Source organism: Hemitrygon akajei, chromosome 26, assembly GCF_048418815.1.
Source record: "Hemitrygon akajei chromosome 26, sHemAka1.3, whole genome shotgun sequence".
Classification (NCBI taxonomy): domain Eukaryota; kingdom Metazoa; phylum Chordata; class Chondrichthyes; order Myliobatiformes; family Dasyatidae; genus Hemitrygon; species Hemitrygon akajei.
In genome coordinates this window covers 46,533,417-46,549,140 of record NC_133149.1, presented here as the reverse complement: position 1 = coordinate 46,549,140, position 15,724 = coordinate 46,533,417, and the positions used below count along the sequence as shown (strand labels likewise).

General features: G+C 41.5%; 1 protein-coding gene across 7 annotated transcripts in view; it reads left to right on the top strand.

Moving 5' to 3' along the window:
* Nucleotides 1-400: 400 nt before the first annotated feature.
* The window catches only part of LOC140716953 (proprotein convertase subtilisin/kexin type 7-like), a 287,410-nt gene continuing 272,086 nt past the window's right edge, over nt 401-15,724 (top strand). For 4 of the 7 annotated variants that reach the window (XM_073030135.1, XM_073030132.1, XM_073030134.1 and 1 more), the window contains exon 1: nt 401-608. Coding sequence is in view for 1 of the 7 variants with exons in the window: in XM_073030137.1 (XP_072886238.1) it covers nt 588-604 (17 nt within the window). In the remaining 6 variants the exon portion in view is untranslated. The remainder of the gene's footprint in view (nt 609-15,724) is intronic. The other 3 variants (XM_073030136.1, XM_073030133.1, XM_073030137.1) reach the window with 1 other exon arrangement.

The following is a 15,724-nucleotide window of genomic DNA, read 5'->3' as shown; positions in this document are numbered from 1 at the left end:
TATCAATCACCCTGCAAGGGCGGGTACATGGCTGGGAGGTCATAGCCGCCTTTTGCTTTCAAGCCAACGCGGCAATTTACATTTGATTGGATAATAAGGATGTCAATCATAACAGGTGGTGGAAAATTCTAGATTTGATTCGCTAAAATCGGTATCAGTCATAAAGACCTTGAGTTTATCACAAACTTCTATTGATCATTACTATTTACTGGATTGCAGTTAAATAATAACCTTATCGAATTAAAAGCAAAGGCAAAACTTTCAACTAATGACAGTATATGCTCTCTGCCATATTTTTTGCTGGCGGAAGTGATCATTTGACCAATGGTTGTCCCTCCCAACAGCTAAACAGGATCGGAACTGACGTTGCTGTCTGTGCGGGGTGGGTGGGGGGTTGGGGCAAAGGGGGCAGGCAAGAGTCTGTGGCTGTTGCGTCCGAATACAATGGAGAGGATGGCAGCTAAGCGAGTGTGACAGGTGCCGGGAACACAGGGGAGCCAGCCAGCGCCAGTGGCTCTGACCAACCGCCTGTCTCTGCTGCGGGCTGGTCCCAGCACGGCGGTTCCTTCCCTTATCTGTCAATCCTGATGCAACAACCGAACCGGTAGGTGAGTACTTCTCCCCATCTCTGTAGCTAATGGGCCCCCATCCAGGCTGTAATTTCAAGTAAGTTTCATTTCTCGTGCATCGTTGCAAAGTTTCCGATCTACAATTGGGTAGTAAGTTGGAACAAATCGGTTTCAAGTCCATTAGGGTTCATTGTTGTGAATAAAATTGTAATTGTTGGGTCCTGCGACGTTTACTGCTCCCGCCGGCATGTTTGGTTTAGTGCAATAGTTTATCAGAACTAAGATTGAAGTTTTATAATTGTAACATACAGAAAATGCTGGAGGAACTCAGCAGGCCAGGCAGCATCTAGGAAAAGAGTACAGTCAACGTTTCGGGCCGAAATAATTGTAGCAGTTCTTATGTTTTTATTCTTCACAGTCCATTCAAATGCGGAAAAAAAATCAGATTGTCCTTGCACCAGACTTACAGATCACTGAATATAGGTTATTGTTATATTGTAACTGTTCTAACTGGCTCCAAATGTGGTTGCTTTAAAATGTAACTCAGTTCTGCTATAAATTTTCTCTGTGGTTCTATCAGGCAGTTTCTTAGTTTTAAGCGTACCGGTTATTAATTTAGTTATAAACCGAGACTACTTTGTTAGAATTCAGTGAAGCTGGTTTAATTTGAACCCATTCGATGTAAATACCTCACTTTTAAAAATATATAGTATTTCTATTTTTTGCTGGATTTTTAATCTATTCAATATACACATGCTGTAAATGATTTACTTATTTATTGTTTTTTTATCTTCTATATTATGTATTGCATTGAACTGCTGCTAAGTTAACAAATTTCATGGCACATGCTGGTGATAATAAACCTGATTTTAAATCATCTTGGGTTTCTCTTTGATGTTTACTATAGTAAATTATGATTAAAATAATAAAAAGATCAAATTGAACCCTTATTCTACTAAACATCTTTTAATAAAAGCACAAATTATTGTTTTATGCGCTAAATATATTTTGAATTCTTTCTTTTTATCCCTTGAGTTATCATTCCCTTCCTCACTCAGCTGCCACAGTAGATTTCACCCTAAATGAGAAGTGATTTAGTTAAATGGGCAGGATACAGTGCTCTGTTTCTTGGAAAATTATCCTCCTGTCTCTTGGTAGCACAAGTGCTGGAAGAACTCAGCAGGCCAGGCAGCATTTATGGAAAAGATTAAACAGTTGATGTTTTGGGCTGAGACCCTTTAGCAGGACTGGAGAAAAAAAAGATGAGGGTAGGGTTAAAAGGTGGGGAGCCCTCTTCTAGCATTTTGTGTGTGCTGCTTGGATTTCCAGCATAATAACATAAGAAATAGGAGCAGGAGCTGGCCGTCTGGTCCATTGAGCATGCTCTGCTATTCAATAAGATCATGGCTGATCTGGCCATGGACTCATCTCCACTTACCTGCCTTTCTCCCATAACCTTTAACTCCCCTACTATGCAACCTTGTCTTAAATATATTTAATGAGGTAGCCTCCACTGCTTCATTGGGCAGAGAATTCCACAGATTCATCACTCTCTGGGAAAAGCAGTTCCTCCTCATCTCCATCCTAAATCTACTCCCTGAATCTTGAGGCTATGTCCCTAGTTCTGGTCTTATCTACCAGTGGAAACAACTTTCCTGCCTCTATCTTATCGCTTTCATAATTGTATATGTTTCTGCATGATCTCCTCTCTTTCTTGTGAATTCCAGTGAGTACAGTCCCAGGCGACTCAATCTCTCCTCTTATCCCCTCATCTCTGGAATCAACCTGGTGAACCTTCTCTGCACTGCCTCCAAAGCCAGTATATCCTTCCTCAAGTATCCTTTCCCTTTCTCATCCTCCAAGGGACCTACGTTCACTTTAGCCATCCTTTTCACTTTATATAATTATAAAAACTTTTACTATCCATGATGGAATGGTAGAGAGGATTTGATGGGCTGAATGGCTTAATTCTGCTCCTATGTCTTATAATGCAAGACATATGTAGAAGCCAAATTACAAACAGAAATGTCCCACAATCAGCAATTAAATAAATAACCAGATACCTGTTTCAATGATCTTGGGCAAGTATTAAAGTACATACCAAGGATAATTCATCTGCTGGTTTTGAAATAGGCCTGCTACATCTAAAGGGGCAAAGCAGGACCACGACAATGTTGAATTCCCTAAGCTCACAGGAATGCCTGCTTGGGTTGTGCATTGAACCCAATGAGTCCAAAAGGAGTAAGAAGCCCAGAACATGAAATTCTGATATTACTTAGATCCACTGCTTATTTTCACTAGAAAGTGCTTCAGTGAGATGGCTTAAAATTCATGCAGAAAGTCAGCATGGCAGAGAGACAAAAAACACATTGTTTGCAAGTCAGAAAGGAAGAGTACAATGCAATAAGAGGTGACACTGGGAGGAAACTGAATTACACAAAAAAATTTTGCAACAAGCAAATAGGCATACAGTATTGGAACAGGTTGGCATATGTTAACCAAGATCGAAGCTAGTCCCATTTCCCTTCATTTGGCAATTATCCCTCTAAACCTTTCCTACCACGTACCTCTCTGAATGATTTTTAAACATTGTAATTGTATCTGCTTTTTCCATTTCCTGTGGTAGCTCATTTCATCCATGTGAAAGACTTCCCCCTAAGATCTCCTTTTTAAAAACTTTCCCCTCTCACCTTAAACTAGTAAATAAATAGGAAGATAAAGAGAAACTCAAACAAATATCCATATACTCTTCATAAAACTACAATGAATGCTGCACTCTGGATTACTACCTGAGCCACATGCAAATTGGCGTAGGGTCAAGAAGATTAGAGAGTTAAATGTGTGGCTCAAGGACTGGTGTGGGAGAAGTGGGTGTGAATTCATGGGAAATTGGTACCAGTATTGGGGAAGGAGGGAGCTGTACCGATGGGACTGGCTCCACCTGAGCCGTGATAGGACCCGGATCCTGCCTGGTAAATCGCATAACTAGGGCTATGGATAGGGCTTTAAACTAAATAGTAAGGGCGTGCGTTCAACAGATTGGAGAAGTATGGATAAAGTAAAAAAGAAAACTAGATAAAGAAAAAGCAAAAGATAAAAAAGAGAAAAGTAAGGGTGGAGTGTAGAAAAGGCAAATGCAAAAGAGTAAAATATTACAAGATTTTAAAAGCAGAATGAATGTAAGGGCATTTTATCTGAATGCCCATAGTATTCGAAATAAGGTCAGTGATGTGAGGCAAATCCTCTCTACCATTCCATCATGGCTGAATTATCCCTCTCAATCCCTCTTCTGTTTTCTCCCTGTATTCTTTGATGCCTTGATTAATCAAGAACCTATCAACCTCTGCTTTAAATATACCTAATGATTTGGCCTTCACAGCAGTCTGTGGTAATGAAAAGTGATTATATTTTAAATACTTAATAGGATGCAGTAAATCCGAACATGTTGGAAGACATTGTATAATGTAACTTCATTTCTACTTGTACTTTTCCTTTCTGTTCTTTTATTGAAACCTTGCTAGCTTTCTTTCATTTTCTCTTTGAAGCTGTTTATTCATTGATTAGTCAAATAGATATGGATGTCCTTTGATACTTGGTTTATTACTGTGACCTGTACAGAGTATAGAATCAAAATTCTGGGACAGTCCTTTAAAATTGAAGGCAGATTACTTCGACACCAGTTCCTTGGGCACTGACATGGCCAATGAGGTAAAAATGGGATGTGTTTGTGATGCCTGAGTGTGTAGGTGGATTGATTTATAGCTAAGGATCAGCAATTTGTCACAGGTACATTGAAAATACATTCAGTGGCCACTTTATTAGGTACAACAGTGGAATCTGGTATGGCCTCCTTCTGTTGTAGCCCATCCACTTCAAGGTTCAACGTGTTGAGCATTCAGAGATGCCCTTTTACACACCACTGTTGTAATGTGTTTTTGCCTACAGAACTGCCGCTCACTGGATGTTTCTTTGTATTTTACACCATTTTCTGTAAACTCTAGAGATTGTTGTGTGTGAAAGTCCCAGGGGCTCTCAGTTTCTGAGATACTCAAACCACCCTGTCTGGCACCAATTGTCATTCCACAGTCAAATTCACTTGGATCACATTTCTTACTCATTCTGATGTTTGGACTGAACAGCAACTGAACCTCTTGACCATGTCTGCATGCTTTTATGGATTGAGTTGCTGCTACATGATTGGCTGATTAGATACTTGCTTTGGTGTACAGGTGTACCTAATAAAGTGGCCACTGAGTGTGGATATGAAATGCATCTTTTTGTAGCAGTGGCCAATATAGTCTGAATATGTATTGGGGCAGCCCGCAAGTGTTGCCATGCTTCTAGGGCCAATATAGCATGCTCACAGTTTACTAGCCCCAGTCTGCATGTCATTGGAATTGAATACATAGTATTCATTCTATAATTTGAGTTTGACCTCACTCTCAGTGTGTTCCCAAATATTGTGTCTATTTTTAGCAGTCATGGGTCTGCAGTTGCTAGTCCTGATGAAACATTGACTGTCCATTTCTCTCCATAGATAATCAATCATTCCTCTTCGGCGGGATTTCACGAATTAAAAGCTTCTTAGTTTGAAATTCATGTAAACACACTAAGACTGATCTGGGTCTTTCCCCTGGAGCTGGTTTAGGAACCAACGATCTGTGCGCTCGATCAACCATAGGCAAAAACGACAAAATTTCAGGAAATAATTGTGCCAAAAAGCTTGCAAAGAATTTCATAGGTTGATCACCTTCAGTTAACTCTTCAAGCCCAGAATTCGTAGGTTATTTCTTCTGCTTCTATTTTCTGGGTTGATAATCTTTTTCATTAATTTTTCATTGGACTTTGATTGCTTTTTACAAAGCTTTTGCAAGTCATCAATTTTCACTTCCAAAATTGTCAAAACTGCTTCATTATCTTCAATTCGTTTATCATGTTCAACTAAGGTTATTTGAAGAGAATCCAATTTTGCATCCACCTGTTTAATTTCAGAACTGAGCTGCTGAAGTTGTTGCTGGAACTCCTCAGCAGATTCTTTTCTATGTCTTCGAAGCAAATCCATAATCTAAAGATGCAGGAGGATCCTCTTCTTTTCTCGTACCTTTGGCACTCCTTTAGTCATAGTGAAGCAATATCAAGTTCAAGAATAAGGTTTCAAAATGGGTTGGAAACAGGAAAGTAAATAAAATAGGAGCAACTTCAGAAAGCTGCTGCTCCATCAGTGACCAGCAAGAAGTCATTTCTCTCTATAGATGCTGCCTGACCTGCTGAGCTCCTCTAGATCCTTTGTGTGTTGTTCCCATTGGTTGATGAGTTTGTCACTTTACCTTTTGTTAAAGGGAGACCTTGAAACATCCTTGAAATGTTTTTTGTTAAAGTCTCTTGCCAGGACTGAACTTGGTGTTTTTGCTTCAGAGCTTTGATGTTAGACAACTGCTGATGTAACCACCCATTGGAGCTGGAGTATGATCAAGCCTTGAAGCTGAGGAAGTTGGTCTGAGAAGGGATTTGAGATGCAGGTTTATTCTGTCACCAACTTGACTGTGATTGCGTATCCACATCCACCCTAATGTCTGGTCCCTGACCTGTCTATGCTCTGGAGCACTGGCCCTGGTTCAAGCATACCTGGCATATAGTCTTTATCTCCAGCTTGCATTCCTGTCTTCTGATGCTGGTCTATCAGGATTTCTGAAGAATCAGATGCTGGATTATCAGTTTCTCTGTACTGGCAATGGCCTTATCCACTATTGCTTTCATTCAAGTTCAGAATAGTGGGACGTCAGAGATGAAGTGGAATTTATTTAGCCAGAGGGTGGTGAATCTGTGGCATTCATTGCCACAGATGGTTGTGGTGGCCAAATCATTGAGTATATTTAAAGTGGAGGTTGATAGGTTCTCGATTAACCAGGACATCAAAGGTTACCGGGAGAAGGCAGGAGAATGGGGTTGAGAGGGAAAATAAATCAGCCATGTTCGAATAGCAGAGTAGACTCGATGGGCCAAGTGGCCTAATTTTGCTCCTATGGCTTATGGTATTATGGTCTCTTATGTGATAGTTACCCAAGTCATTGTATTGCTCAGAGTTGTTCTAGGCTTCATTATACTTGTCCAAGTTCTTGCCAGTATATGAATGCATAGCACAACAGTTGATGCTTTTCCCTCATTCAGTTTATATCCTGATGGAGGATCTGGGTGCAAAATATTGACTGTTTATTCCTCTTCAATTATGCTGTCTGACCTTCTAAGCTCCTCCAGCATTTCTTGTTTTTTAAAAAAAACTAATGTTTAATTTATTCATGAGAAATGGGCATTTCTGGGAAGGTTGGCAGTATTGTCATCCCCAATTGCCCTCAAGAAGATGGTGGTGAGTCACCACTTTTAATGTTCTGCTGTACTTCTGGGAAACGGGTTCCAGCATGTGAGGTAGGGCAGTGTGACATAAAGGGAACTTGAAGATCGTAGCACTGCCTTATTCTCCAATGTATGAAGTTGCAGACATTATAAAATGCAATTGTAATAAATTGAAAACAAAAATGGATCAGAAATCAAGTTTATTATCACTGACATGTATCATGAAATTTGTTGTTTTGTGGCAGCTGTACAGTGCGAAGGCATAAAACTTGCTCTCTGATGGTAGTAATTAGAAGAGGGTATGTCCTGGGTGGTGGCGTTCTTTGATGATAGATGCCACTTTCTTGAGGCATCACCTTTTGAAGGTGTCCTCGATGCTGGGAGGCGTGCCCATGATGCAGCTGGCTTCAGTCTACAACCCTCTGCAGCCTCTTGCAATTCAGTGCATTGGAGCCTCCATACCAGATGGTGATGCAACCAGTTAGAATGCTCTCCACAGTACATCTGTAGAAATTTGTGTGTGTGTCTTTGGTGACATTTCAAATCTCCTCAAACTCAAAATTAAGTATAGCTACTGGTGGGCTGCCTCGGTGATTGCAAAAACAGGTTAGGCCCTGGATAAATCCTCTGAGATGCTGAGTTGAGGCTGCTCACTGCTGACCCCTCTGAGGAATTCCAAATATTCAAATGTACCATTGGAGGTTAAGAACAGAAGGAAGGCTTAAAAGGAACATTAGGGGCAGTTTCTTCACACAAAGGGTGGTACATATTTGGAACGTGCTGACAGAAATAGTAGTTGAGGCAGGAGCATCAGTAGCATTTAAAAGTAATCTAAATAAGTATGTGCATTGGAGTAGGGGACTATAGGATTAGTTAGCATGGATGAATTGAGCTGAAGGACCTTTTTACATGCTCCATGATTCTATGATTTAACTCCAATGTTTTGTAAAGCTCAGTACGAGTTTATCTATTTTGGCAATTGACTTTTGTGGTGGTTTTTGGATGTGCACCTTTCCAGAATGGGGTCGCAAATCAATTTCTCCTGGTCACAGCTGAGAATTGTAAAATAATCCTTGTGTTAATTTGAGAGATTAGCTTTATTTGAGACGTGCATTGTAACATTGAAACATACAGTGAAATATGTTGTTGTGTTCATGACCAGCACAGTCTGAGGATGTGCTGGGGACAGCCCATGAATGTTGCCAGGCTTCTGGTGCCAACACAGCATGCCCACAACTCACTAACCCTAACCTGTACGTCTTTGGAATGTGGGAGGAAATCGGAGCACCCAGAGGAAATGTCATGGGGAGAATGTACAAAGTGGAGGGAATCAAATCCCAATTGGTGATCGCTGGCACTGTAAAGTGATTGTGCTAACCGCTGTGAGGAGGGAGATTTCTGGAGTCCACATACCTGTATATGTGCTAGTTGTCTTGCTGTTGGGCTGCAATATACTGGGGTAGTTGATTTGGGTTGATAATTCTTGGTTATAATTTGCAATGATAATGAATTCAAGGCGAGCAACAATCACAGGTGATTTGAGAAATGTTTCTGGTTATTTCAGATTCAGTTTATTGTCATTTAGAAACCACAAATGCAATGCAGTTAAAAAATGAGACAGCGTTCCTCCAGAATGTTATCACAGAAGCATAAGACAAAACAGACTACACCAGAAAATCCACATAATGTTTGGCAATCCCCAATCCAGAGTCCGGAGAGGCTGCTGCGTATTAATATCGCGCTACCGTCTTAGCGCATTCCTCGGAAAGGAGCTCCAAATCCACCAGACAAACAAGACCAAAAACTAAAGCTACAAGACCTGCACAAAACCACATAGTTACAACATGTAGTTACAACAGTGCAAACAATAGCATAATTGATAAAAAAACAGACTATTGGCACAGTAAAAATAGTCCAAAGATGTTAAAGGACTATAAGTTCAAAAGAAATCACCACACAGTTTCCACAAGTCCTCAGGGTCCCGACAGACTCGCCATCCCACGCCGGCGGCAGAAGGGAATACCCCCGCTATGGACTTCCACGGCGCCACCCGACTCAGCCTCGCAGACGCACACACAATGAAAGCTCCATCGAACCCAGCCTCGCAGACGCAGCACACACCGAAAGCGACCTGACCGCAGCGGACTCCGAGTCTGTCGAACCTCCGAGCCAACGACCATCCCCTCCGGCACAGTTTCTCTGAGCACCATCCTCTGCTGAGCGTATTAAGATGGCCCCACCAACGGCCATCGACAACACAACCCCGAGGACTGGGGGCCTGTTCTTCCCAGCAGAGTCCCGGATCTCACAGCAGCAGCAGCAACGAAGAAGGTCTTCCTGGAGATTTCCTGATGTTCCTCCGTGCTCCCATGTCCGTTTTCAATCGATTATGATTGCGCATGGCACCCCACTTCACAAATAACAGATAATCAGCTCCGGAGTGGCTGCTGCAAGCTGCGTCACGCCGCCATCTTGGAATTGGAATTTGATAGATATTTGAGATGCAGAAGGAGTAATGTATAAACTGCTGAGGAACTGACTTCTGTGAAGAGTGGTTCAGTGTAGTGTTCTTCATGAATTCTGCAAAATGCTGTTCAAAGAGGAACAGGTTTGGCTTTATCTCTGCAGAAATGTAAATCGGCATCAAACATCCTGATGAACTTGTTTGGTTTGTTTGAGGAGGAGTCTTGGTGCTGCCAATATTCGTCGCTCGGTAAAATTGCCGAAGAAACAGATTTAGTCATTACCATGTCCTGGCCCGTTACCTTCATTGGCTACAGAGACATCCTAGAGCGGAGCTGAAAGGCAAGAAAGACAAAAACAAGGTTTTAATTATTTCCAGTATTGAAAACAAGCCCCCCCTATAGAGAAATGAAACAAAATTGTCTCTGGAGTTGCATTGTACCGTAAGTGTATCCTGTTTGGAAACTTCAGTGAATTTAGTCCAGGGCACATAGTTTAAAAGCAAAAGAATTGTGACATGAAAAATCATTGGGATTGGTTTATTATTGTCACATGGACCAAGGTACACTGTAAAGCTTGTCTTGCATACTCCCTCAAAGATCTTTTGCATGTTCGGGACAACATATCTCTGTAAGCAGGCGTTCTCCATAATGAACTTTAACAAATCCAAACTGTGCTCGCAGCTGACACACAAACATCTAAATGACATTATGAAAATCACAACTGCCCAGAAACTGGTCCCTGATGTTGACAGGCTAGTTAAAACCAAGAGATGTCAGGTGTCTGGAAGCAGCAAGTGAAAAATGAGTGACACTGTTCGATGCATTGCAACATGTACGCAAAATGCATTATGAAATATTGAGTGTCATAATATTGTGATTCATTCATTTTCTGACTTCTATTATTGTAAATGTAATCACTTCAATAAAAATTAGAGGCTAACTGTGTTCATTGTCTGAGTATGATTGCTGGAAGCAGGCTAATAAAAATTAGGTGCAGTTGTGCAGCCTACATTTACAATTTGTTTCGTTAGGTCTATATTTGTGTCTGCTAATGTTCAATTTCAAATAGTTTATTAATGGACAGGGTGTGGCTCCCAAAACAATCTTAGCCAAAATAGCATCGTTTTTTCTCTCTCTCATCACAACTTTCTTGAAGCCTATGATTGTAAGTTAATACCAAACATAAAAATAATGCTTGCTAGGCAATCTTCTTCTTAAGAAACAAAATTCGTAAAGTGAAACACGTTGTAGTTATAGCAGAGACTGAGACGCATGAGAGCAGGTTGAAAAAACAAAGGCAATGAAAGCTGTGGGAGCACTCGCGCATGCACAACAGATCCGGCCTGCATGAAGTTGCATTTTGCCCAATCTGACCCGTGACCTAAAATGAGTTTGACACCCCTGAGGTAGAATAAGGTAAAGCAATAGCAGTGCAAGAGTGTAGTGCAGATAAATTGCAAAATGTAAAGTCATAACAAGACAGATTGAGGCTGAATCCATCTTGGCATACATGAGGTCTGTTCAAGGTCTGATAACAGTGGGGTAGAAGCTGTCCTTGAGCCTGGAGGTGTGTGCTTTCAGGTTTTTGTATCTCTGACCTGATGGGAGAGTAGGGAGGAGAGAATGTCCAGGGTGGGTGGGCTTGTTCATTATGCTGGCTGCTTTCCTGATGCAGTGAGAAGTGTAGACAGAGTCCACAGAGGAGAGCTAGTTCCTGTGATGTGCTGAGCTGTGTCCACAACTCTGCAGTTCCTTGTGGTCACGGGCAGAGCAGTTGCCGTACTGAGCTGTGATGCATCCAGACAGACTGCTTTCTATGTTGCACTGATTAAAAATTGGGAAGAGTTGATGGGGACATGCCTATTTTCTTCAGCTTCCTGACAAAGTAGAGGTGCTGGGGAGCTTTCTTCAGGTGATTTGCAGGTAACTTGTACAACTTTAAATTCATTTAAGTGTATTTAATTATTTTGGATTTTTTTGGGGAAAAAAAACAAGGTGTGTTTCACCTCTGACATTCACAAACATTTTTTTAATATATATTTGTAGACCAGCCCATGTTTATTGCTTGGATATAGGTCTGGATTGTACAAAGACTTGTCCTGCAAGCTCAGCCATGGCTTCAGGTTCCTTCCACCGAAAGGCATCTATTGCACTATTGTCCTACTCACCTGCCTTAATGCCAAAGAAGCCCAATGATTGGCACACATTGCAATTCTTGTAGTTGCAATTGTTCACGAGAAAGCTTTTGGTTTCCACATATTTCAAAGTAAATTTATCAGTGAAGTGCGTATATGTCGCCATATATCTTTAGATTCCTTTTACTTTTATGCCTTTCGATGCATTTTCTTACAGGCATTCACAATGAAATACAATAGAATCAAAGAAAAACTGCACAAACTGCCAGACAATCAATGTGCAAAAGCAGATAAGCTGTAATTTCAAAAATAATAATAAAATATAATACTGAGAACATGAGTTATATGATTATTGAAAGTGAGTCTGTAGGTTGTGGAATCAGTTCAGTGTTGAAGTTTGTGAAGTTATCCACGCTGGTTCAGGAGCCTGATTGTTGAAGGATAATAACTGTTCCTGAATCTGGTAGTGTGTGACCTGGTGCCTGATGGCAGTAGTGAAAAGAGACTGTGACCTAGATGATGGGGGGCTCTTGATGATGGATACTGCTTTCTTGTGGTAGTGCTCAGTGATGGGGAGGGCTTTTCCTGTGATGGACTGCGTTGTTTCCACCACTTTCTGTAATTTACAAAAAATTAGCAATGAGTACTTTACTAGAAGGATGATAGAACTCACCTGTGGGAGTCTGAGTTTATACCTACTAAACTTACAAGAAAAAGTAGAGGGAGAGTGATGGGGGGCCCTTGATGATCGACACTACTTTCTTGTGGCAGCACTCCTTCTAAATGTATTCAAAGGTGGGAGTTAATTCACAGTGGGGAAGATGGAAGGGGAGTGGTATTGGTTTGGACTCAAGACCAAAAGCTGCAGGAGCTGAATTAGGTCTTTTAGCCCATCAAGTCTGCTCTGCCATTTCATCATGGCTGATCCACATTTTCCTCTCAGCCCCAGTCTCTTGCCTTCTCCCCATATTCCTTCATGCCCTGATCAATCAAGAATCTATCAACCTCTGCCTTAAATATGTATATATATGCGTGTGTATGTATGTATATATATAAACCCCATTTCCAGAAAAGCTGGGATATTTTCAAAAATGCAATAAAAACAAAAATCTGTGATACGTTAATTCACGTGAACCTTTATTTAACTGACAAAAGTACAAAGAAAAGATTTTCAATAGTTTTACTGACCAACTTAATTGTATTTTGTAAATATACACAAATTTAGAATTTGATGGCTGCAACACACTCAACAAAAGTTGGGACAGAGGCATGTTTATCATTGTGTTACATCACCTTTCCTTTTAATAACACTTTTTAATCGTTTTGGAACTGAGGATACTAATTGTAGTAGATTTGCAATTGTAAATTTTGTCCATTCTTGCTTGATATAAGACTTCAGCTGCTCAACAGTCCGTGGTCTCCGTTGTCTGATTCTCCTCTTCATGATGCACCATACATTTTCAATAGGAGATAGATCTAGACTGGCAGCTGGCCAGTCAAGCACACGCACTCTGTGTCTACAAAGCCACGCTGTTGTAGCCTGTGTAGAATGTGGTCTGGCATTGTCCTGCTGAAATAAGCATGGACATCCCGGGAAGAGACGTCGCCTTGATGGCAACGTATGTCTCTCTGAAATCCTAATATACGCCTCAGAGTCAATGGTACCTTCACATACATGCAACTCACCCATGCCGTGGGCACTGATGCACCCCCATACCATCACAGATGCTGGCTTTTGCACCTTTCGCTGATAACAATCAGGATGGTCGTTTTCATCTTTGGCACAGAGAACTCGACGCCCATTTTTTCTGAAAACTAGCTGAAATGTGGACTCATCTGACCACAGCACACGGTTCCACAGTCTTTCGGTCCATCTGAGATGAGCTCGGGCCCAGAGAACTTGCCGGTGTTTCTGCATAGAGTTGATGTATGGCTTCCTCCTTGCGTAATACACTTTCAAGTTGCATTTCTGGATGCAGCGACGGACTGTGTTAAGTGACAATGGTTTACCGAAGTACTCCCGAGCCCAGGTGGCTATAATTGTCACAGTAGCATGACGGTTTCTTTAGCAGTGCCGCCTGAGGGCTCAAAGATCACTATTACCCCCCCCCCCCCCTTTAAATGCTGCTGAGTTCCTCCAGCATTATGTCTGTATAGCTATCTTAATGTTTGCCTCCCCCAAAAGGAAAATGAAGGGTGCTATAGAGTGGCAAAGAAAGACCTTCCATTCCTATATGCTGGAGAGGTGTGACACAGGGAGATGGAGCAAGGAGAGTTGAAACTCTTTTTTAATGGACTGCTATGGAGGTCAAGTCATTGGATATATTGAAAGTGGAAGTTGATAGGTTCTTGATTAGTAAGGGTATCAAAGGTTATGGGGAGAAGGCAGAGGAATGGGGTTGAGAGGGAAAAAAATCAACCATGATGAATGGTGGAGCAGACTCAATGGGCTGAGTGACATAATTCTTCTCCTATGTCTAATGGTTTTGTGGTATTTTGGTAATTTCAATTTCATTTATTGTCTTATGTATATTTTCTCAAGTTTCCAAAATGGACCTGTTGGAGGGTGCGATACATGTTAAACCAATTGCCAATCTACTGTACCAAGTGGACCCCAAAGACCCTGTGGTGTTCTTTCACAGGAGAAGAGAAATTTTTTTTCTCAGCATCCAGGCCAATATCTGTCCCATGCTCAGGATTAATAGAAACATTCAACAGGTCAGGTAGCATCTGTGAAGAAAGTTTCAGGTCTATAACTTTTCATTAAAACTGAGAGAAGATATTCATTAGACTTTCCAGTCCCTTCACAGTTGGTATTACCTTGTGTTTTTCAGTCCGCACCCTATCAGACTTTCCTTTTATTTCTTTTTCCTACCCATCACCTCCCTCTGGTTCCCTTTCTCCTTCCTTTCTTCAATGGCCCACTGTCCTCTCCTATTAGATTCCTTCTTCATCTATCACCTCCCAGTTTCTTACTATTGCTCTTTCCCCCTCTGCTGTCCTTCCCTTGTAACTAACAACTTTTATCTCAAGCATTTCTCAGTTAAGGTTTAAAAGCTGTTCACTGTAATAGGTGGTTCATTTCTGTAAATGACCTATTTGTTCTTCTACTCTGTTCTGATTGACCAGTTATTAATTGATGCTTGTACATTACCACCCCACCTCCTATTTTCATGTTGTAATTTTTATTTGATTAACTGTGTATGTGGCAAAAGTCTTCTGAATGTCTATATTACATCAACTGGTTCCGATTCATCTATTCTGCTGGTTTCTCTGTCAGAGATCCAACAGATTTGTCAAAAGTAACACACACAATGATGGAGGAACTTGGGTCAGGGAACATTTGACAAGGTTTCACATGTAGGCTTATTCAGAAAGTCAGAAGGTGTGGGATCCAGGGAAGTTCGACCATGTGGGTTCAGAATTGGCTTGCCTGCAGAAAGCAGAGGGTTGTGGTGGAGGGAGTTCATTCGGATTGGAGGGTCGTGATTTTTATTAACGACCTGGATGTGGTGGTAGAAGGGTTGGTCGGCAATTTTGCAGATGACACAAAGGTTGGTGGTGTTGTAGATAGTGTTGAGGATTGTCGAAGATTGCAGAGACACATTGATAGGATGCAGAAGTGGGCTGAGAAGTGGCAGATGGAGTTCAACCCAGAGAAGTGTGAGGTGGTACACTTCGGAAGGACAAACTCCAAGGCAGAGTACAAAGTAAATGGCAGGATACTTGGTGGTGTGGAGGAGCAGAGGGATCTGGGGGTACATGTCCACAGATCCCTGAAAGTTGCCTCACAGGTAGATAGGGTAGTTAAGAAAGCTTATGGGGTGTTAACTTTCATATGTCGAGGGATAGAGTTTAAGAGACGTGATGTAATGATGCAGATCTAGAAAACTCTGGTTAGGCCACACTTGGAGTACTGTGTCCAGTTCTGGTCGCCTCAGTATAGGAAGGATGTGGAAACATTGGAAAGGGTACAGAGGAGATTTACCAGGATGCTGCCTGGTTTAGAGAGTGTGGATTATGATCAGAGATTAAGGGAGCTAGGGCTTTACTGTTTGGAGAGAAGGAGGATGAGAGGAGACATGATAGAGGTGTACAAGAATTAAGAGGAATAGATAGAATGGACAGCCAGCGCCTCCTCCCCAGGGCACCACTGCTCAATACAAGAGGACATGGCTTTAAGGCAAGGGGAGGGAAGTTCAAG